Consider the following 23321-nt stretch of genomic DNA (forward strand, 5'->3'; position numbering starts at 1 on the left):
ACAGGATGATAATAACTGTGCTTGTTCTTAGACCAGTGGACGTAAATAACCCTGCACTCCTACAGGTGTTGTACCAGATGGTTACTCGCAGTCCTGCACGTGACCGTGTAGATGTCTGACTTTTTAGCGGACGGAAAGGACTTAAAAACCAGTTCGAGCTCCACAGGGGTCAGATGCCGTCCAAAGGTCAGCGAGATCAGCTGAGGGGGAGGAAAGCAACATAAAGAGAAGCAGGCATGGGAAACGAGCATGACGCGCAGCACGCACACCGGACAGAACGGGCGTTCTCTTACCTGATACAAACTAGAAAGTAACCACAGACGCTCCGCTCCACCCATCGGAAATGTCACGGTGCCTCATCAAGCGCACACTGCAGCCGTCACTGATTCACCTGGTAAATGCATGTCACATCCCAGACAAGAAACGGCGGGTCCCGGCTGCGCGTTCAGCCACTGGTCCGTTCATAAATAAACCCGAGACAGCCGTGCGTAAACATCGGTTGTGGAAAAGTCCCAAACTATTTGGGTCTCTGACGCTGAGCTGGGCGTCAAAGTTTACTTTTAACTGCCCCCAAAAAAACTATTTAAAACTTGACTGCAACTATGTAGCGTTCTCAAATGGAGGAGGAACCTCCAGCTGTCTGTCCCTAAGATTTACGCAAAGCCTGGACTTTGAATTTAGCGCGCACCCAAATCCGCGTCAGCGTTCAGTTCAGTTCAGCGCAGTTAACCTGGAGCCGTGAATCAGCCCGTGAGAGAGAGAGAGAGAGAGAGAGAGAGAGAGAGAGAGAGAGAGAGAGACTTTTCAACCAATTTGCTTGAGGTCTTTGTTGGGATAAGAGCAGCTCACCATGACACACACTCCAGAGCGGGACTCCTGAGGAGAGGAGGGCATTGGAAGGATGGGGATGTGGGGCGAGCTGAGAGGAGGAGAGGGAGGGGTGAGGTGCCGTGGGGCTTTGTGGTAAATCGAAATGTGCTCAATGGGAAAATCCACCAGCAAAACGGTTGTTTTCATAGGTTCTTTTATAACCTCTGAAATAAGCATGTGCAGCAAATCGTTCCGTGGTGAGAATGCTTTGGCTCGGACTTGGGGAGCGGAGGCAGCAGCGCCAGCCGGTGTGGAATGGCAGGAATGTGGAAGGGAGAAATGACTGACAGCCAGAAGGCCGAGTCTGTCTGTCTATTATAAAGAGGTGACTCCCACACAACAATAGCATCTACAGGATGAAACACAACGTCGTCAGCGTCTGATTCAGCTACAAATGCTGAATCAGACAGAATATGTGATAAGATGGGGGGGGGGGTTAGTTAGTCTAGCAATGATCCAAACAGACTGTTACATCTTTTATTTACCTACTTTACTTCAAGCTAAAAAACAAAAAGTACAATCACATAAAAAAAAATATTTAAGCAAAAACAAAAAGCACTGAATAACACTCTTATTCATACAAAGGCTAAGTTTGTATCCCAAACAGCAGATAAACATTGTACAATAACTGCTGCATCACATCAATTGTTAATATGCAGTAGATAAGAGGCTAATTGCATCACATGATCACTTGAAAGCTAGAAAGCTGACTGGGTTCACACAGCGGGAAAATAAAAGCAGCTGTGAGGACAGAATCACTTGAAAACAATCTGCTATTTTCATTATCGCTGACTCAGGCCAGTGTTGCAACTGAACTCTACATGTTTGTTCATCAGGACTGTTCCCAGGTATCCCTCTATTTATTCACGCTCTTCATTTGTTATGCTTTCACTGCCAAACTCCTGCGTTTAGTTCCACTGGCAGGAACAGTCCAGAGGCTCCTGGAAGCTGTAGTCCACGACTGTGGCGTTGCGAGAGCAGTAGAGTGTGACGGAGCGGGTTTGTAGTCTACTCTCCCGGCAACACTTGCAGAACCGGGCGTGACTATTGATGTTAAAGTTGAATATGGTGGCAGATGGACACTTTCCATCACAAGAATAGACTGTTACCTGTAAGAGGATGGAGACAAGATGATGTTTTAGATGTTTCTAAATCTGTTTCCTCATTCTATGTAAATGTGTCGCTGCTGTCACCGGTGCGTTGCTCCTGCAGTCGTCTTTTCTAATCGTAGTCCGAATGGCCACACGTTTGCATGTCTTACCATCCTCTTTACCTATGCAGATGTAAAGACAGGCATGAGAGGCACACACAGAGTAACAGAAATATCTTCGGACACGCATCTTTGAAAAAACATCCCAAAGCCTTTAGGAAATCCAACCACACACAGAGAAATGCACGCACTGGCAAACACAGTTTCACATGATTTTACCGAGGAGATCTGCCACTCAGGACTCTGACAGGCTTGCTCCGCAGGGATCTTTGTTGCCCAACATAGGCACTCACTTTGTTTGGGGGCACAATTATCACAGCAGAGATCCAGCTCTCGTATTGGCTAGAGGTCTAAACTTAACCTTCATTTTAAGCCAATCAAAAATAATAAAAAAAGTTGGACATATATAAGTGGATAAGAGAAGATGATCCCCTGCTTTTTCATAAAATGAGACCTTATTTTGGCTTTTTAACTCTTGATTTGTTGAAGTATTTTTCACTGCATTTTGACTGATGGATGAATGCACAGAGTAAATTCCTACAAGATTAGGTTGTTTGTGTTGAGACAAAAACATAAACCCACACCACACACATTCAGACAAAGTTTGAGACACGGTTGTGCCAAAAGATTGGAAGTGGAAATATTCCAAGGTGATGGTACCTGTGTCACAGTTAGTACTACCAGTGGGGGTTACAGGATTAACGGTAAATGGTAAAACACCCACTCCAGCACCTGGGAGCGTCATCGGGACCGCGGCCGTCCGGTTCAAAGAACATCATGAGGACACACACAAGGTTACGTTTGGTTCAGAAAACACACAGTTCAGCGTCACACACAAATAGAGGATGAATTCGGTGCAGCGGGCATGCACGTGGATTTCGCTCGTTTCGCGGGTCGCTCCGGGCACCCAGCCAAAGCACTCAGTCACTTGTTGTGCTAGAAAGAAAAGCTCAGCAGGACCACAAACTCTAACCCCCCCCAAAACGTCTTGGAACTCAATGTAGAGCGCGCTCAAACTGCAGGTTCAAGGCCGAAGCAGGCAACAGAGCAAGGCTGCAGCGCCAAATCCCAAATCCCCAGACAGACAAAATGACATTGCTGCATATTTTATAAAGGTTTGACCTACACAACTTAAAAATATATTTTCTTATATTGTAAAGATATATGAAAAACAGCTCATCATCTTAAAAGTGCATGTGTTTGTAATAGATTTTGATTTATTTTACATGTATAAAAAAAAACATCATCATGCCAAAATAGCCATGGCATCTCCATAGTGGGTTTTGTGAATTTGTGTGCCGGTCCATTAATATGTGAACTGAAGTTCATGGGAAGCCCAGTGGACTGTGGAAAATGCATTAAAACAATCTCTACCTCTACAGACTGCACCCCCAGCCATTCAGCCAACAAGCCCAACCACTGCCAGGCAACAAGGCGCTCACCCCCCCTGATTGCCAGCTCAAAGCAATACCAGAAAACAGATGAATAGATTTGGAGACTCACATGTTTTGCAGCAACCGTCCACATAGCTCTGTACGACGCCACCGTTCTGCAGGAAGAGCGCAGGAAAGTAAAGAAAGTTAATAAGTGAAATGTACAAAACAACGCCAACATCGAAACAAATATGGATTGTTGAAACAGATAGGAAAATGGACGATTATGCTGTAAAATTTTAGGTTCATTATTTGAACCTTAAAATGAGATAATGGTGAAAATGTAGGGGTCCCGACCTGAGTACACTCTGTGTCATTGAAAGGTGGGCAAACCACACCGGAGGCGAGTATTACTGCCCCCACTGTTGTTTCCATACAGTCATAACGTGTACAGTTCTCCACCCAGGAGCTTCCTGCCTGCGCACACACACACACACACACACACACACACACTCAGAATCAGAACAGCGCAACAAAGACAGCACTGATCAAAAGTGGATGTTTGTTCTTACAATAAAAAGATCAGTTGTCCTGTTTTCATTGACGAAAGAACAAGATACATTTTTGCAGGAGCCACAGCACACCTGAGGGTCAGTGGACGGTACATACACCTGGTGCTAAGAGGATGAGGCACAGGGGGGGGGGGGGGGGGGGGGGGGGGGGGTTAATGAGACATGGTATAAGAGCCAGAGAAGAAATCAGAATCAATACTTCTCACAATGACTGATCAAAATGTTTTAAATGTGTTGGATACATACTGGCCCACATTTCTGAGAACAGTTTACAGAAGTAATTTCCATGGCGTAGAAGCCAGAGTCTGGATCTCTGTGGCGCAAACAATGAACACTGTAACAGAGCTCTCCTTCAAGGTACTGAATCAGAGCCTGGCCTGGGCTCAGCACCGTGACCCCTTGGAATAGGCATACCTCTGCCTTCTCTGCACACAGGTAGACCAAATAAACCCAATACAGGATCGATTATTCACTCATTATACTGTAAGGGACAAGCATTAATGCCAGGTGTGTCTGTGAGCCTTGGTGCTTTTATTTCACATACGGCAGGTCTGCTGAGGACAGCCGCAGTTGGTGCTGCTGTCTGGAATGTCGACCAGCACCTCCCCCTGAGAGAAAACAAAGTGCTGACTTCATTGAATTTGCTCATTTTTTTTCGCTTCCCTCAAGCAAAAACCTGATTAGACAGTAAGTTGTGATGCAGCTTTTTGCTGACTTACCACCTGACAGATAGGGAGAGAGCTGTCCTCACAACGGCATTCTGGGAGGGGAAGAGGGAAAGTTAAAGGGAATGGAGGAAAGAAGTTGATGCAAGTATACGGGCATTGTGACCAATGTATGGACAGGAGCTGTCTGAGACATCCTGATGGAGGAAAAGGAAAAACGTCAATGATCCTCTTTGTTTTTGGGACCGCACTTAGCATTAAAATCTTGTTCCATTTCAGTAGATCCTATTTCTAAGATTTAAGAAATCTCACAAGAACATGTGGAGTGGAGTGCAAAAGCAAACCTCTTAATAAGAGAGCCGGAGCGAGATCAAGAGTGTAAATGAGTGCCTGTGAGTAGTTGTGAGAGCGTACCGCAGTGCTGCTGGGGGCAGCAATGCCCAGGAACAGTGGTTTGAACCAGGGAGAGGCCAGGTGCACAGCTCACAGATGATTCGGTGCACATGTTGACGTCACAAACTACGGCACATGGGAAAATGTATACAGATGATTTTGATGACATGGACACACACATCAAAACAAAACTAGAAAAGCACTCTGAGAGGGCAGACCTCCCCCAAGCAGCTCATTGCCCTCCTAATTGGATTTACACCCTCCACACGATGATCTGGATCATCATCAAAAGGTAAAAAATTGTTTGGGCTCCATTGACTGCAATGTTAACAGTAATTTCAAAGTGATCCAGAATCCAGGATCTCTTCTGGATGAGCAACACAATTTAATCATCTGATCATGAGAGTCAGACAGACAAATGCTGGCAAAGACATTACCTCCTTGGCAGAGGGAACAAAGCACACATATGTATACAGTATATATAATATGTACACTCACCACAGTGATACTGAGGACAGCAGCTATTGGTGTTGTTGACATCCACAGCCAGAATGTCTCCATGTGAACATGTTGGAATGGGTTCAATGCAAGATTCACACACTGCTCAGGCAGAAAACACAAACAACACATTCAGTTTTTGTTGCTCTAATTGATGGATGTGTCAAAGACGGAAACGCAGCCCATTGCCAACCTCCCACCAAATACTAATGGCTTCAGTTTTAGACTGGCTTGCGAACTGCAATGAAAAACCTACCACACATAAAAGAGTAGCAGCATGGCTTTTGCCCCCTGACCTCCACTAGAAACTGATCTTCCCTGCAGTTGGGGGCAGACACAGGTGGGCACGCCATCGGGTCGCACTCTGAGAATCACAGTCAGCATTTTGTTAGAATGCGTAATGAGAGCAAATGTTCAAGATAAGAGATTATATTAAATGAGACTCATAGGTTTCCTACCGCATCTGTACTCTGGGCAGCAGGAAAGAGCACTGTAACCAATCACTAGCCTGTTTCCATTATCACAAGGCGGGGCTTCACTGTCACAGATGGTCATGTTGCACTCTGAGGAGTAAAGAAGCAAAAAACAAAAAGGAGGAGGTTGTTGTGTCAGAGGAGGAAAGATCATTTCAGGTCTCGTGCCACTGAAATTCAAAGGGCATGGGGGACACTGGTTAGCTGCAGAAATCACGGTTCATCTTCAGGAAAATGATACAGCTGTAAACGACGAGCCTTAAAAGCGAAAGAGTTGGGAAAACATTAACAAATCATCTCAAAAATGACGTCTCCAGAAGCTGCACCTTCGGATTGAATGCTTTACTTGGGCAAAGCTCACCACAGATCTTCTTTGGGCAACATGCTCCTTCTTCCACCACATCCAGCACATACTCGCCCTCCCTCTCACACAGCGGCGTGGGGACAGAGTTGCAATCTGCTTGGACAGCCACCACAGAGCCATTCTCCATACACTTGTACAGGCAACAGCTGCGAGCAGATCCATTCCAAACCTCACCCGGGGCCCTCGGGTTCCCCTCATTATCTGTGCACACTGAATATATGAGAGCCAAATGAGACCACCAATGATGTGAGTAGTATGAGTAATACGCACTGCAGCAAAGCCTAAAACTTACACAGTTTCCCATCACAAAGGCATGCAGCTACTGTGTCACTCACCACAGCGGTCCTCAGTTACACAGAACGGGGAGTCAGCCCGGTGCAGGATGGTTCCACTGCGGCACACACACTCCTCTCTGATGAAGGAGCAGGTGGTCTCCTCATAGTACTCTCTGTTCAGACAGGTGGGGCTGGCGCAGGTGCTCACGCATGCCTGATACTCCTTACCGGGGGGGCAACGCAAAGCTACGAGGTGACAGGGATTCAGGAATGCGTGAGCAAATGAGTAACATCAGCGTCAGCGTTTCATTTATCCGCCTCCTTACGGCAGAAGTTGTGTCGTCTCCAGTTGATGCAGACTTGATGTGTGTAGCAGACTGCCACGTACGCTGCCAGGAAATCACACTGGTGATTCTTATAGTGCAGGTCACCTGCCCATATGATGTCACAGAACTGCTCTGGGGCGACCTGAACACGCACAGTCATGTAGGTTTTGTTTGCATCATTTCACACAGATTTACGCTTCCAGTGAGGTTGTCAAATAGTTTGATTTCTCTGACTAGGAACCCCAAAACCCATAGAAATTAAACTTTACAATCAAGCATAGGACATGCTGGGTGGAGCTACCTTGCTGTGGCATGGTGTGAAGGCTCTTTGGCGGAGCATTGAGAGACAGGTGGAGCAGTCACCGGTGGTGCAGTTGTCTCTGACTCTGCGCCTGTGTTCGGTTTCATCGCTGGTTTGGACCCTCCAGGACTGGAGGAACAGCATCATGTCCCCGACCTCTCGTACCACTGTGCCATTGGGCAGCTTCAGGTCATCCTCCGGATTACCATCACAACAGCCTGGCATTATGGGGTTATCATCATCATCTCAAATTGTCATTTGTCATAATTCGAGTCAAAGTGATGTGGCTATTTCCACATGAAAACTTTAAGTACTGACAGCTGACATGTCTGAGTGAGGACTCACCACACAGGCCTCTTGTAGGCACAGATGCGTTATAAGGGGTGATGTATTGCAGTACCATGATGCCAGTGCTGTGATACCACTGGATGCTGACCCCCCCAGGTGTGTGGATAAGGTACATGCTGCCTGTGTCTTCCACATACAGAGAATGACGAGAGAACGGGAGTCTAGCAGACCTGTAGTTTACCATTACCTGGAGTCGGGCGGAGAAACAGACACACAAGAACCAAGTTTGAAAGGGAAGAGTCGTACCGCCGGTGCTCTGGGGGGGGGGGGGGGGGGGGGCAGAGATTTACCTTGCGGTCCAGCCGGTTAATAATGATTCTGTAGGAGGAGGTAGAGATGTTCAGCTGTTTAAAACACAGACCAGATGTTCCACCTGTAGGACTCTGTGGCAGGAATGACATTAGAACATTTTGTGACTTTTACATAATATGCTATTCATTATGATAAAACATAACTGTGCAACACAGGATTTAAAGAGACACTCACAGGCCTTCTGATGGAGTTTACACTCTACGAAGGAAAGCAAACAAAAGTATTAATTTTCAGCTGTTTGGTCATACATTTCTAATATTATTTTTTTGTATGTTACCTGGCTGGTTGGACATTTCTCCACGGTGCCAATAATCGTCTCTCTGGGTAGGTTCACCAGGATGTAGGATCCATTATCATACAAGGCCACATTATTGCCATCAAAGGTGATAACACGCAGGTCTGACATCACAGTGCAGCGACCTGGATAATGAATTATATCGTTAGATGAAACACATTATCACAGCAAATGATGGATTCTAATAACCTCCTAGCCTGTCTATGACTGAGCCACTGACAGGGACACTGCCACTGTGGACAGCAGGGGTCTGTGCTGATGAGAACGGGCAGGCCCAGGAGGCTGCACTGGGGCTGGGCGGTGTCGTAGCGGCAGTGTAGAGAGGCGTTGTGAAGCAGAAGTTCTCCATTGAAACAGATCAGCTCAGCACACTCATCAATGCGGTGGGAATACGGAGGCTGTGGAAACAAAGGCATTTCCTCCATACTGAGTTTTTACGCAGAGCCTCCCTTTATACACAGATTAACTGTATTTTATCCGTAGACATATTTTTATTTACTATTTAATTACTATTTCACCTGTGCTTTATTCCATGAGATGTCACACATGTCGGCTGTAAAAAAATGACCATGCCCCGCTATAAACAGCTTAAGCAATTATTTGAGTAAATCCATTCATGTCGGCAGGTAGTCAGTTACAAAGCGAACCTGACATTCGTGTATACCGTGCAGGTGTTCAAGCGCACGTGCTTGTACATGTGCACCGTTTCTAACTACAACAGTAACACTTACGATGCAGGGCGTTGTGGGCATCAGGCGGGGACGCGTGGTTGAGCCCTCTTCCGTTGTAGGAGAGGTGTCAGAGATTGTGATTATTTCAGCGGTCGTCGGCTCAACAGTGAGATCGATGGTTGTAGAAAGCGGCGTAGCCGTGGCGACGTCTGGCAAAGCGTCTCTTGGCGTGGTGGTGTCTGTGGGGATGGACGTATCTGGAGGTGTAGGCGTGGTGTCAGTGGTCAGTTCAGGAGGAGAAGCGGTGGAGACGGCGGGTGTCGTGATGGGTATAGAGGGCGGTGGCGTTGTAGGAGGGGCAACTGGAGGCGTTGGGGTTGAACTTAGTGGTGCTGTTGTGGCTGAAGTAGTTGCGGTTGAGGTGCGAGTTGTGGGTGGTGGAGATGTGGAGGTCAATGGGAACGTAGCTGCCTCTGTGGAAGCAGTGGAGGGCGATGCCGTGGTGGAGGTGGTGGCCGTTCTGGCGACTGTGGTTTGAGCCGGGGTCATTTCACTTGTGCTAACGGTGGCAGTGTCTGGCGGGGCAGTGGGAACGAGAGTGGGAGGAACCATAGTGGTGGGAGGAGCCGTTGCAGATGGCGATGGGGCGCGCCGGGTCGTGACGCGCTCAGTCCCTGAAGTTGTACTGGGAGAAGTTGTAGCCGTTGTGCTAGTGCTGGTGGTTGTAGCAGCGGTGGCGGTCGTAGAGGTTGTTGTAGCAGCCGTGGCTGAGGTACTACGCCTTGCGGTAGAAGTAGTACTTGCAGTAGTTGTTGTTGTAGCGAGCTGCGGTGCCGAGGTGGTTCTGTTGGATCGTGTCACATAGGCAAAAGCCGTAGGAGTTGGGGGAAGAGACACACCTAGTGGATATGATTTATATTTTAAATACATAGTTTGTATTGATTTTAAATACGTAAGAGTACATAATATATGCACCACATGACAATTTAAAACAAATACTTCTGTTGTACTCACAATCCCCCGCGTAGACACATCTTCTCGTGACTTCGTCAAGCACCATGTTCCTGGGACAGCGCGGGAAGCATCCCTCCACTCTGCAACGAGCAGGAAACATTTTATAGCACTTGAACGAAGCATCGATTCTGTTGTGGGTGTTTTTGATGTGCCTAGTTTCTCACGGAGGCAGGAACTGGCAGCGCGTGGCGTCTGGGTCGCCGCACGTCTGAACACAAGGGCTCGCACAAGCCTGGTAGCGCCACTCACACATCATACGGTACGGTATGACAAAACTGCTCTCTGTCACAGGAGGGAAAAACAAGTTTGTTTTCGTCTTTATGCAAAAGCACATTTGCCTGTGTGTTGGGAAGATCCCTGCGTCTCTGACCCTCCAGTGTGAAGCTGCTGCTGCCTTTGAAACCATCCGAGTTGTCGTATCTCTGAGCTTGTGCAGCTGTATGCGTCAGTGTCAGAAAGATTCCAGGCTGGCCAGCGAGTTCGAAAGAGGCGTGGCCCGGCAGAAACAGCCCCTGGTGTTGGACAAAGGTCGCCCTCCGACTGAAGTCGTCCCCCCGACTCCAGCGCTCTAGCTGCAGACGATTGTTCCCCGACACGACAAGAAAATAGTTTGGCCTCTCTGCAGATTCCAGTGACACCACAGGGACACCTGGCAAATAAGCAAATGAGAATGAATTTACTCCTAAAAGTAGTGCGGCGTTATTCTCTCAACACCGATGCTCACGTGATGTTCTTTCCTTCTGCAAGCCTGCAGTGATCATGAAGTTGAACAGCAGGCCAGGTGCAGGCAGGTGACCTGCTCTTTCTCTCACCAGGGAAAACACTGAGCCACTAGTGCGATTCACCCCAAACATGGTGCCGTTAGAAATGGCACTCACCAAGGAGAATGGACCACTGCCTAGCTCTGTGGGAAAGTGACCAAGTGGGGAAATTAGAAATGTGTGACATTTGAGAACAAAATCTTTCTCTAAAAACAACTATAGTCCTCATTCATACATACCTTGATTGTAGTATTCACAATCATAGGCTGAAAAAAAGGAGGTCAAACGTTATAAAGCACCTCAGTACATTAAATAATATACCTAACTACAGACAACAGATCATTATTATTATTAGTTATTTGAGTAAAGACAGGGTCGCACCTCTGACCCCTGATGCAAGTCATTTCATATCCACATGATGACATATCACAATTAGAAATCATAGATAGTTTTTATATTATCGTATTGCGCAGCCCTGTCACAGACATACTACGATCATGAGAGTATGTGTCCGTGTCACTCACGACAGACAGAGGGTGATCTCCAGTGAACTGTGACCCCTTGTTGACAGCATTTGTGCGCATATGCAGCGATGGAAGTACAGAGACACTCGCAGTCTCCCCCACGGTTACAATTGCAAGTGTCTGTCAGGCAGTTCCTATAGAACCAGGCCACATCAACCTGGAGGGTGCACGTCATTACACACAAACACAAACCAAACATAGACACACAGAGGCACAATGATGAAGGGAAGCAGGCCAAATGTTGCTGGGGGGAACTAGGGGAGGTCTTGTTTGGAGGGTGAGCAGTTTTCAATAATTCAGAGAGAGAAGGAGTGATGAGACATCAGGACAAAAGGAATGTGGGTCAACCTCTGGTGCAGAAGGATTCAAGTGAGCTCTATTACAGTTAGACAAAATGCATCAGCGACGAGCTGGTCTGTCCAAAGGCGAGGCTAACTATGTATTTTAAACACTTCTTCTCAGCAAAACATCATCAGCAACATTTATTTTCTTTACTGATAATGTAGAGCGGTCCAGCAGAGCGGAGGGGCAATGCTTGTAATTAATTGCATTCATTTTGGGTGAGTACTCCAGACAAATTGAGACATTGAAGCCTTTCATGTGAAAAATGCCAACAGCCCAAAAGTCTTAAACATTTTAAGCTGTTGGATTTTGACTTGTATCATACAAGTGAAATTAATGTGATCTTCAGCGTTGATTTAAACAGCAATGCTTACTCTTTGTATCACTTTTGCACCAGCATTTCTACCTGCATGACAGTGTCTTGACTCTGATTACAGTGTCATTGCAATATCAGTGGGAAAATTAATAGCAAAAAAAAAAAAAATCCACAAAAATGAGTCATTATTTCTAAAAATAAAGATCAACTTTTTAATGTATGTGGTGCCATCTGCTGGTCACATAGAGTAATGCTATATTATTGTGGGTACAATCGCCCTTGTCTCTGGTTTGGCATTTGGTGTTTGCGTCTGAACAGTGTGTCTGCTGGAATCAGTTCCCATAACCCCTCACTGACCTCGATTCCCTTGTTGCAACCAGGCTTCTTACATTCTCTCTCTCTCTCTCTCCGTGTGTGTGTGTGTGTGTGTCCGAGACACTCACCACGTTGTGGCAGGGTGCAAAGACGTCGCTGTACAGGAGAGCACACTCTCTCTTGGCATACGGCTGCCTTCCTAAATCCCCTTCACATGGTGGCTCAACAATGTAGTCGCTTTCACACTGAAAGACACAAAAAAACACACAGAGTCTGGTTACTCTTAAATATCACAGCGGAATCAAGGGAGATAAATTCCTCCTACGTGAGAATGGCAGCGGCTGAGCTGACTCGTACCTGTCCCAGGGCCCAGCTGTCTCCAAAGGTCTGCGCATTACTGACCTCCATGTGGCTGGAAGTTGTCATGTCGTTCACTGTCACTCCATCAAAATTTCCACATAGTCCACCGAGAAGGCTCTATAGGAACAAAGCAGAGCTACCATCTTGTTTTTTTATTCTTAAACTTTCATTTGAAAGACATGCTCCTAGATCTAACCTTCCACTGAGGTCCAACTCTGATGTGCACAGTTGTCTTGTGGTCCCATAGTATGGTCAGGTCCTGATTAGAGAAGTGGATCACAGTGTAGTAGCCTGCTTTCCACAGCTCAAACTCTGACCTACGGCCTACAACAGTAGACGGACTCTAAGGCAGGACACACCAAGTAGACTAGTGAGTAGAAACACAGAAACAGTGCTTAATTGGAAAAGAGATATCGTGACTATGTGTGCTTTGTCCATACGGGGCTGCCAGAGTTGTCGGTAAAGTAGATCTTGGTAAGTCCCACGTGAATGACCAGTATTTTCATGCACACAATGCCGCTCTCATAGCAGTCTTTATTTTGGGCAACAATGGAAACCTCCGTTTCTCCTGCACTCTGATGAGAGAGGAAGACAAAGTGTGACGACAGAAAGGGAAGGAATTCAGGTCCGCTCCTCTCCACCCTAACAACACAACTGAAATTGTCTTCACAAGAATTGCAACATTCTGCATACGTGAAAGTGACCAAAAGAGGAACCAACTCTAGGCTATTGAGACACAGCTCTGACCTGTTCCCCCATTATTTAGATGTTTGCCTGGTGGCTGGCATTCTTTTGGGCCTGAATTGTTTTGTCTGTTTTTCTAATTCTAATTCTATATCCCTGGGAGCGCAGGAGCCCTGGGTTTTGAAGTGAACACTGGTCTCTTTGTGCTCCTGCAGCTTTGCACGTCTACTGCCATTCCTACGGTGCACAGCCGCTGACACAAAAACACACGCACACCCACCTTAATCTGTTATCACTGAAAACCATCTTGGCTCTTTCTTCAGATTAGAATCAGATGAGGCCCATAAATGCGGAAGATGCTCTTCAACGATTCAAACACTCTTACAGTACAGCAAAGAACTCTGACATCACTCGATTAGCATTACAAAATGAAGCCATACATATTACATTATTCTTAAACTTTGTGTTTTTAAAGTCTACTCACCTTAAGCAGATAGACCTGACAGTCTGATTGGTAGTCATACTCGAGGCCATCAAACGTGTGGTAGTGCCTGTCGCTGTAAACGGTACACACAGCTGGACATGGTGAGTAGCTGCAGTTAAAGAAACCTCTGTGACAAACACTACGGAGAGGGAAATGGGAACAGGTAGAAGAAAACCAGAGTTGGGAAAAAATAATAATTATAGTATCACTGAATGGAAATATGCATTATATGAAACTTGTCTACCATCTGTGACATGGTGTTTCCACGGTTTCTCCAGGCAGGTATTCCAGGCCCAGCCAGGTACAAGGACAGTTCTTTGGGTAGTAACACTCCCCGTGGTGCAGCACCAGCCTTCATAGATGAAACGCAAGTCAATAGAAATGCAAATGCACTCATTCAAACAGATATTACAGTAAATTAATCCACAGTGTTGTGATTAAATCAAGTGAAGAAATGTGTGTTTTTTTACTTTTTGCTTGTTCTTTTGCCACCACTATTTTGCAAATATTATATATCATGTTTTAGTAACTCAGACAAAAATGAAGAAATTAAACTCTAATGAAGCACAGATGAGATGCAAGTAGCACCAGTTGTGTTCAGGTAATACAGATGTTCCAAAACACTAGTAAAATATACATTTAATGCTGAAAATGGCAACAAAATACACAAATTCGCAATAATATTAAAAGACCCAGGGTTATAAAATGTTAAGGTTATGTTACCCAGCAGAACACACACAGCCAGGGATGCATGGCGTGTTGGGGGGGCAGGTGAGGTTCAACATCAGGTTACGGCAGGTCGGTGCACAGGCCACACCTCCTCTCTGTTCAGCGCAGGTATGATACACCTTCCCCTCAGGACACTCCCCAACCTCCACGCTGTCTGGCTCTGAACACGAAGGGACACACACACAGAAAATCAGTATCCCAGTAGCCTTAAAAATCTGCCACGACTGCCATACATGGGAAATAAGATACAACCACAGACACAAGACAAGACGGGCGTGGCCTTAGGTGGCATTTTGTTGTTGTTGAAATAAACAAGAGCAGGACTTAAAAGGAGAGGTTACCTTTTTCTTCTGGCACACACTCCATCTTCCCATTTCTACACAGGCTGATGGATGAGACAGGAAGAAAGAGAAAAGAGGCGAGTGCGTTGCCAAGGGAGTAAAGTCATCAAACACAAGGTTGGTTTAAGTGCTCCACGTCTCATTGGACACTCGCTTAAGCGTTTATTCATGTCTCAAATGTACCAGACAGTGCGTACAAAGATGTCACAAAGTCAGGAGAGACACCAAAGTGAGCATTTGCTTTTCAATCGAGGGCAGTCGCGACTCACCACGGGCCGGAGGCGCTGAAGGTCACCTCCCCTGCTTGTGACACGCCACCCATGGAATAACAGTGACACTGAGACCTGGGGAGTTATTCCTCACGTTATTATAATTGGATTAAATAATGACGCTACTTTCTGTTTTGTGTGTGTGCTTGTGTGTGTGTGTGTGTGTGTGTGTGTGTGAGGGGGTGTGGTCTCACAGTCGCACACAGCGCTGGCGCACATCATCAAAGAAGCTGCCATTTGGACAGCCACACCCCTCGGCACATTCATCAGGGTTGCACGTCTCTGCACTCGACAGAGCGCGACAGGACCGCCCGCAAGGGGACACGCAAGTGTGGTACAGCATCCCTCCGAGACACACCACTCCTGTTCAGACACACATGCATAGAGCAAAACTCATTCCCCCCCCCCCCCTGACACTGTGAAAATCACATATGGTGCCATTTTAAACTACAATAATTGAATACTGCCTTAAAATAACCCAGAAACACAACAAAAACTCACCACATTCAGACACATGCGATCTGAAATTGATGTCGACTCCATGCTCGGAGCAGAGGTGGGCGTAGTGAGCAAGCACTGTGCAAAGGCAACTGCTCCCACAGCGGCAGGCCTGGTAGCGGCACTGCTGCTGGTAGATATTTGGACTCATGTAGCCATGGCACGGTGCAAACACACTCCCCAGAAGGACATCACACCGAGAAGCATAGAATACTAGAACGCACACATAGACACGACCCCATTAGCACCTAAAGCCGGTAGAAATGAGAGTCCAGATCTACACGCTTTGAGATGTCAGGGTGCGCCGTGCAGTCAGCAAGTAAACAATTAAATCAAAATTTACAACAACGCCATCAAGCCCTCGTTACCATTGTTCTGGTTCATTTCACATGGGTCCACGATGGGCAGGTTGACTGGAGCAACACAAGCTGACGAAACCTTCCAGGCGTTGGCGTGAAGCTGAGGCGTGCCTTCAATCATACCTGCTGGAGAGCTTCACACACACACACACACACACACACACACACACACACGCACACACGCACACACGCACACACACACAGTCAGATAAACACTCAACACTGATCTAAAGGAGGGAAGGACTTGCTTACAGGAAGTCATCTCGTAGATTGCCGTTTAAGGTTCCACACAGGCCCAGAGTCCGTCCGTGCCACTGGCTGTCCAGCTGCACATAGACCCGCCCCCCTCGACCATCATAATGTAGCTTCAGACCAATCACTGCCTTCAGCAGCGTAAACACGGTGGTCAGTTTCCGAACTTCCACTGCATCTGCATTGGAAACAAACATCAACATCCATGAGCAAAGATGAAATAATTAAGGTTATTAATTAATCACATTAATTATACTAAGGACTTTCCACGGAAACAAGACCGCAGGGGTGAAATGCTCCTCTTAGACAGGATGTTTGACTGTACTTGTACTCTAACATTCTATCTAATAAATATATTCATCATCATCATTGAAGTGGGTTTGAATTAACAAGGACAAATCAGAATTATTCATTCATTCATTCATTATTTCATAAGTAATTAAAAACCTGTGGCTCATAAAGTGGCTCCTACCGTCAACATAGGGCAGCACAGGCACTGGGTTGACACCGATTATCACCTCCCCCTCTCTGGTCAATGTAATCTGATGATTTACATCTTCATCCAACACCACTGTCACCGATTGAATACACACCTGCTGCTGCACACACACACACACAAAGGCTGGTAACATCTCTGCACAAAGAATACGACAGGGCAGGTAATTGTGTGTGAATGTGTTATCTCTGTAAGTAATCATGCATGCTACCTCTGCACAGGTAGTGTACTGCAGTGTAACGGTAAATCTGCTGCTGCTGCGGCTCTTGGCCAGGACGTACTGGCACGCCCCCGGCTGAAGAAACATCCGTCCATCAAATGTCGTCACAAACATGTCACCTATCACCGAACACTCCGCTGACGACAGAATAGAGCTGATGAATCCGAATTCAGTTTCCCTGCTTCAGAAACACACTGGTTCGTCAGAGTAAACTCACCTGTGCAGTTGTTCTCAGTGCAGTTCCACACTCCTCCCATGCACACGCTGAGAACAGAACATTCATCACATTAGCCACGCATGAATAAAGCCATAGTACGCGCTCTCTGGTGCTTACGTGTCCATACGCACCAAACGCTGCATCCTTGTTCAAGCACATGTCCTTGTACGTAGGATGCACCATGATAAACACATGGACACTGAGACACGGCGATGCATGTTCCGTTTTGTAAGATGAGTCCTGTGGGAAGAGGATTGTAACGCTTAGGGACAAAAACAACACGAACGAATAGAAATCAGGTGGATAGTTAAACACCATCAGGGCAGTAGCAGCCATCCAGACAATGCAGATTGGTTCCCAGGCACTCTTTCTCGAACGTGCAGGTGGGTGGACAGCAACTAATACAGTCTCTGTGGACGAAACTCTCCTCACAGCCATCATCTACGTAAACACACACAGGATTAGTCAAATAAATGCGTCTGATTCTGAGAATGTGGCGCTGCGGTGGTAACTCACTACAAGAAGGGAAGCTGTCTCTCCACTCTCTCACTGGATAACCAACATGTGAGCAGGCACGAGTGTATTCGAGCAATGCACGACAAAATGTTTCCTCATCATCAGATCTAAAAACAAACAAAAAAGAAAAAAGAAAAGAAAAACTTTCTCTTCTGCAACTGTGTCGTCACTAATAGCAATACGGGGAAAAGGGGGTTAAATGTTAAACAAAGGAGTAATACTTGTTGACTTACATGCAGATGTCAGACACGCAACTGGCCACAAATGGATTTGGATCAATGTTTTCGTGACAGGACAGAAATGGGAAGAAAAGGAGTGCGCTGCATTTCTCTATGGCATCCTGCACACAGCCACAGTAAATATGTATGGTAGGAATATGAGACATGTGACACAAGGAAAACAATAAGAGGGTGACACCACAGTCATCTAACACACAGGGACCAACAATGAAACATCAATGGCAGCTTTTCAGTATGATTTAACCATGAAAAGGTTGACTGTACTGGTAATATTTTCAAATAATCCATAAAAAGAGAAATATGACATGACTGAGTCACTTTCACTGTTTGACCGATGCTTTTAAGCAGTAAAGAGAATGGACAGAAGGTTTCTAAAGGTCTTACATCCATGTCTGACTCAGACTGGCAGGGCCCATTAAAGTCCAGGTCGACTGAAGGACAGGCTGTCTCATGAGGCAGATCCACTGCCCAGCTGTTGGCAAAGAGTGCAGGCTCATCTGTACGAATTCCTACAACACACAGTCAACACATACGGCATGCATTGTGTATGTTTGGAGGTGCGCGCAGGATAAAAACACTATCCTGCGCGCACATAATCAAGCATGCACATAATCATTTCAGTTACAACATCTTAAACAATTAGATTAAACATTAAACAATTAACTTTAATTAAAAAAATAAGCATGTCCATTCAAAATGATGCATATTTTGATGACTGTTTAAAGGGTATAACATTTTTATAGCCACAGTTTTTCCGTTAGTTGACTCTAGTTCATCGTCACTCTACTGTGTAGCTCTCTAGTCAGAGAAAAACTGAACCACAGTTCATATTACTGCTCAGCTGAGGAATGATTTGCTCCTTCCAGCCATTCATTCACCCAAACTATCAGCTCTCCTTCCAGTCTCTCTACTATAATCGGCCAGAATCAGTACCGAGTTTATAATAATAATAATAATTGAGATGAGTGGGTGCTGAGAGAAGGGATAAGAGGATGGGCAGCCTATCAGGCCGGTTTTACCACGGGTGGTGGTGAGGTCATCGCCAGCCAGGTGATTGAAGTTCCCACAGAGGCCACAGGGGGCGCCATGATGCTCCTCGCTCATCTTCAGGTAGACGCCCGAGTCTCCATCCCAGGCCAAAGAGAAGCCGAACACACTCTTCACCAGCAGGTAATCGGCCAGTCGCTCAATAAACACGCTGCCGACCGTCTGGGGGAGACTCAGCCTGACATTTCAGAGACAGACACGTCCAGAAGTGAGGTCTGAACATTATGCAAACGCTTCTCGACTGATTGGACAGCAGGTGCTGTTTCCCTCTTTCCGTTCTTACAGGAACTGCAGCAAGATGTTTTCAAGACTCTTAACAATGATCGTTTTCCTTTCTCTCTCTCTCTACCTACACACACACACACACACACACACACACACACACACGGACCTGCGGCCTCCCTGGTGGACCTGATATCCAGAGATGTGAATCTCCTCCTCGTTTGGAAAGAACAGACTGAGTGCTCTCGGGCATGAATACACACTTCCGTGGCACATTCTGCTGTTGTGGACCTATGAAGAATAACGAAGACAGAGAATTGAAGAAGGATTAAGCAGAAACAGCTGGTGGAACATTAATCAGAAGGATAAGCTAAGGTCATTTGTCTGGGGTGAAATGCCCGTTGCGGCAAAACCTCAACAGTGCAGCAGCAGCAACTCAGCTAACTCAAGCGGCTCTGATTATCAAACACTTTATGACAAAGAATGCATGTCAAAGGCAGAAGTGCTCATTAGCAAGCAACCTGCTGTTCTCCATCCCTTTGCTTTAGGTGGTGACATCAATATTTTAGCTTCTTATCATAGTAAAATAACAGTAAAAGGCAGCTGCTCCACATAGACGCTGAATGAATACTGCTTGAATAGTTCAGTGAGGAGTACGGATCAATATGCTCTTACCCACACTGTATACTGCGGTGATGGTGAGTGGCAGTCCTGGGCCAGGATGTAAGAGCAGGTTCCAGGGAAGTAGAAATAGATTCCATCAAATGTTTCGTAGTGGTGTTGACCCCATGACCTGCAGATGCCGTCTCTATCCTGGCCCTGGTTTGGAACTGAGAGGGAAATGGGCCATTCAATCAGACAGAGTTCTTTGAATGATGAAGTGGATCAGTTTCACGTGACGTCACGAAATAACGTCAGGAGAAACCGACTTTTTACTAAACTGAGAGTGCAAGTCATAAGACATATCTATTTTATCATCTTTGTCTTTCGTCATCCTTTATTTCATTTAATTTATCAGCGGACACGGAATATCTGAAATTCTACAAAGGCCTTTTGTTGCAGGAATTCCCCATAGCCGGTGATGCCAAGAAGCTGCCTGAGACTCTACCCCCCCCAATCTGAGGGGGTGGGAAGTACTGATAGTGAATCACATCTTCCCATGTCGTCAGTAAAAGCCTGCTCATGCTAATGTACTCCAAAATGTTACATTTGGGATTCGTTAATGAGAAGATTCCATGTTTTCACAAATATCCCAATCTTAATAAATGTTTTCACAACATGTTTTTCTGAGGCATCAATTCAGTTACTCTGATCAAATTTACATTACGGCTGGGAACATTCTAAATTAATCATGAATTACACTTTTATTTTTAAGCTTTGAAATGTTTTTGTTTTTATCTTGTTACGGCCCTGCACTTGAATGAAATTGTGTGTGTGTGTGTGTGTGTGTGTAAACTCATTGGGTCTGTTTAAAAAGGAAGATAGAGAAAACAGACATCTGGGGAAATCTGACAGTTAATCAGAGTGTGCAGCACATCTGTAATTAATACTTGCTGTTTGGATTGTCTGATCTGCACACACAAACAATCTCACACGCACGCTCATCCATTTACAATGAACTATATACCGCTGTTAAAAATTGAATGCATGCTAGTGAGAAAATCTGTTACACACCAGGGTTGTCGCCGCTTGAGGCTGGCCTGTGCTTTTCCTTGCATTAACTTCTCCTGTCTTCCAGATCCTCCTTCTGCAATCAGCTCATTCCAGTCACCTGTGCTCCCAGGCTCACCTGCAGCTAATCTGTCATCAGCCCGGACGCTACATATACTCAGCTCACACGGCGCACCCGTCCCAGAATGTCGTGATTTCCAGCGCTGTATCCTGATCCTGATCCTGATCCTGATCCTGCCTACTGTGTACCTGCCCTGCCTGGTTTTGATGTCACCTGTTTGCCTGCCTGTCTTTGCTACCTAATTTTTTTTTGACCCTTGCCTGGTTTCTGAAACTTTCCCTTTGCCTGCCGCTCTTCTGATTTGCCCGCTGGTTTGGACTGACGACCCGGTTTGTGACAATAAAGCTCAGTTTCTGGATTTCCCCTCTTCTGTCGTGCATCTGGGTTTTTATCTGCCTTGGTCCGTGACGAGGGTGGCTGTTTTGTCAATCAACAATGTTACCATGAGAATGAGATTCTATGTGTGTGTGTGTTTACTTACTAATCTGGCAGCGGTCTCCCAGTGCCTGGAACTGGGCACAGTCACACACACCGCCCTCCTGACACCAGCCACCATTAAGGCAGCCACAATATTCTAGGACAGATGAAAACAGGTTCACATCCCCAAGTTACATTAATTAAAGGGAAACTTGTTTTAAATAAATAAATGTATTTAAGGAAAGTCTTGAGGAATGTATTTACCCGAGGAGGCATCTCTCGCTGTGTAGTTGTGTAAAATGCTGCGTGACAAAGTTCCCTCTGACAGCAGTGGTCTGTATGTCTGGCAATCAACAACAAAGATTTTTTAAGTATAAAATCTCATCAGTGAAATAATTATAAACTGAGTGTTTCATCAGAATCAGTGGGAGGAAGTGTGTGTGTGTGTGTCGATGAGGGTGTCTCGTTCTTCACAAAGACAGCTTTGTGCCGGTTAGGGTGGTGTGCGCAGGTGGGTGCCCTGACCTCCTCTGGTTCTCTTAGGTGTAGTGTACCTACCTCCCCCCCAAGGAGATCCCGTTTCCTTCGAAGTGCATTAGCCCTTCTGCACATACACACAAACATGCACATTAGTGGGGGGGAAACAGTCAGAGGGGAGACTAAAGTGCACTTTACACCCTTTGAATTCTGTATCCAATCTACTCTTTCTTGATCACACACACACACACACACACACACACACACACACACACTCCGGTGCCAGAAACAGGAGCACAAATGTAGCCATCGATGTCAATTACCGGTGATCTGATAGTGACAATTTATTTAAGATTACTTCTAATTTGGTCTCACTGTTAATGACGGCAATCGTGTGTCCAAGTTCTTCCTTTGACTTACCTCTGCAGTCTTCCTTCTGCCACTGAAAGTCGGCTATGAGCTCCTGAGCACAATGAGAAACCATTCAAACTTAGTTTACGAAAAAGTGCTGAACTATTTTAATCGTCTTTGAATTGCAGCAAAAAAAAAAAAAAAGATTGAGGGGTGTCTTATCAAAAACACACGAGCAGTTAGCAGTTAGACATATAGAAAAATACGAGGACAGCAGCTTTATCCAATTTACACTGCATGTCACGTAAACCGTCTCTGGCAGATTGAATAAATAGACAGAAAGACGGGTCACTCAAATAATATTCTGAAGAATGTATAAAATACTGATGGAAATAATCCCCACTGGCTACAGTAGACCTTTAAATGCACTCAAATATATTTAACAGTGTATAAAAAGCTGTTAAAACATTGCACGACTGTCAGACTCACCCTCAAGTAACAGCAAATGGGAGATTGAAACCGACATAAGAAGAAATCGTTTCACTGTCCACTTTAAGTTCATCTCAGAGTCTGAGAGTAAGTCCCGCAGAAACGTTAACGCTGCATCTCAGGGGCTCGATGGAGGCAGGGATGGAAGATGCGTCTGCGTGGTCGTCCTGCGTGCGACACCTACCTGGCGACAGCCCACCTGAGCGGATGACGAGCGGTTTACACCTGTGTGGGCAGATCAGCCTGCAGTGCGCCCTCTGTCACTGCCGCATCCTCTCTTTTCACACAGGTGGGACGACTTGAAGACGCAAGCAGGGGGGGGGGGGGAACAGTAGCGCCATTGAGTGATACAAAGAGCAAGGGGATTCCAAACGACTCTTGAGACTCCGACCAGAAGAGAAAGTGAAGATAAATGGATTATGTGTTTTGTCAGATTGGAAAACACTGATCTAATAATGTTTCAGCTCTTATTCCAATGATAATGCTGCAGCACAGACTCATTATCACTCTGAGATAACAAACAATAATTCTACAGACGGGGATTAAATTATTGCTGAAACTGTGCTGATTCAGTCAGGTGTCAAATTTCAATCATTTTGAAAAGATACTGAACATTAGTGAACTGTCATTATTTTTCAAATGTCTATATGATACTCTGAGTGCAGTGAGGTGTAAGTTTTCATGGTCTGGGAGTCATTATAAGG

The 23321-nt window shown here is 45.8% G+C and overlaps 2 protein-coding genes across 2 annotated transcripts in view; both read right to left on the reverse strand.

The window, feature by feature from the left end:
* The window catches only part of ptprq (protein tyrosine phosphatase receptor type Q), a 31383-nt gene extending 31045 nt beyond the window's left edge, over nucleotides 1–338 (reverse strand). Inside the window, exons 1-2 of the mRNA XM_068739263.1 lie at nucleotides 294–338; nucleotides 75–200 (exon numbers count right to left, since the gene is read on the reverse strand). Of these exons, the coding sequence (XP_068595364.1) occupies nucleotides 75–200; nucleotides 294–338 (171 nt within the window). The remainder of the gene's footprint in view (nucleotides 1–74; nucleotides 201–293) is intronic.
* Nucleotides 339–1778: 1440 nt separating this feature from the next.
* On the reverse strand, nucleotides 1779–22690 carry otogl (otogelin-like). Its single transcript, XM_068739232.1, is given in 58 exon segments — nucleotides 1779–1979; nucleotides 2064–2143; nucleotides 2741–2812; nucleotides 3584–3629; nucleotides 3811–3930; nucleotides 4026–4130; nucleotides 4272–4450; nucleotides 4570–4633; nucleotides 4745–4785; nucleotides 5105–5209; nucleotides 5582–5683; nucleotides 5838–5945; nucleotides 6040–6144; nucleotides 6416–6628; nucleotides 6754–6939; nucleotides 7020–7161; nucleotides 7321–7538; nucleotides 7666–7855; nucleotides 7959–8051; nucleotides 8155–8178; nucleotides 8258–8400; nucleotides 8496–8673; nucleotides 9007–9845; nucleotides 9961–10040; nucleotides 10125–10259; nucleotides 10261–10609; nucleotides 10685–10864; nucleotides 10961–10987; nucleotides 11246–11402; nucleotides 12347–12463; nucleotides 12576–12695; nucleotides 12775–12921; nucleotides 13019–13153; nucleotides 13747–13885; nucleotides 13991–14098; nucleotides 14470–14635; nucleotides 14817–14860; nucleotides 15086–15160; nucleotides 15280–15448; nucleotides 15587–15796; nucleotides 15952–16076; nucleotides 16195–16372; nucleotides 16667–16793; nucleotides 16902–17047; nucleotides 17128–17174; nucleotides 17259–17367; nucleotides 17443–17568; nucleotides 17644–17750; nucleotides 17877–17983; nucleotides 18267–18391; nucleotides 18902–19107; nucleotides 19321–19442; nucleotides 19827–19981; nucleotides 21365–21457; nucleotides 21565–21643; nucleotides 21859–21904; nucleotides 22198–22240; nucleotides 22618–22690. Coding segments are annotated over 58 exon segments (7926 nt in total).
* Nucleotides 22691–23321: the final 631 nt, after the last annotated feature.

Source organism: Brachionichthys hirsutus, chromosome 5 (assembly GCF_040956055.1).
Source record: "Brachionichthys hirsutus isolate HB-005 chromosome 5, CSIRO-AGI_Bhir_v1, whole genome shotgun sequence".
In the NCBI taxonomy this organism is placed as follows: Eukaryota; Metazoa; Chordata; class Actinopteri; order Lophiiformes; family Brachionichthyidae; genus Brachionichthys; species Brachionichthys hirsutus.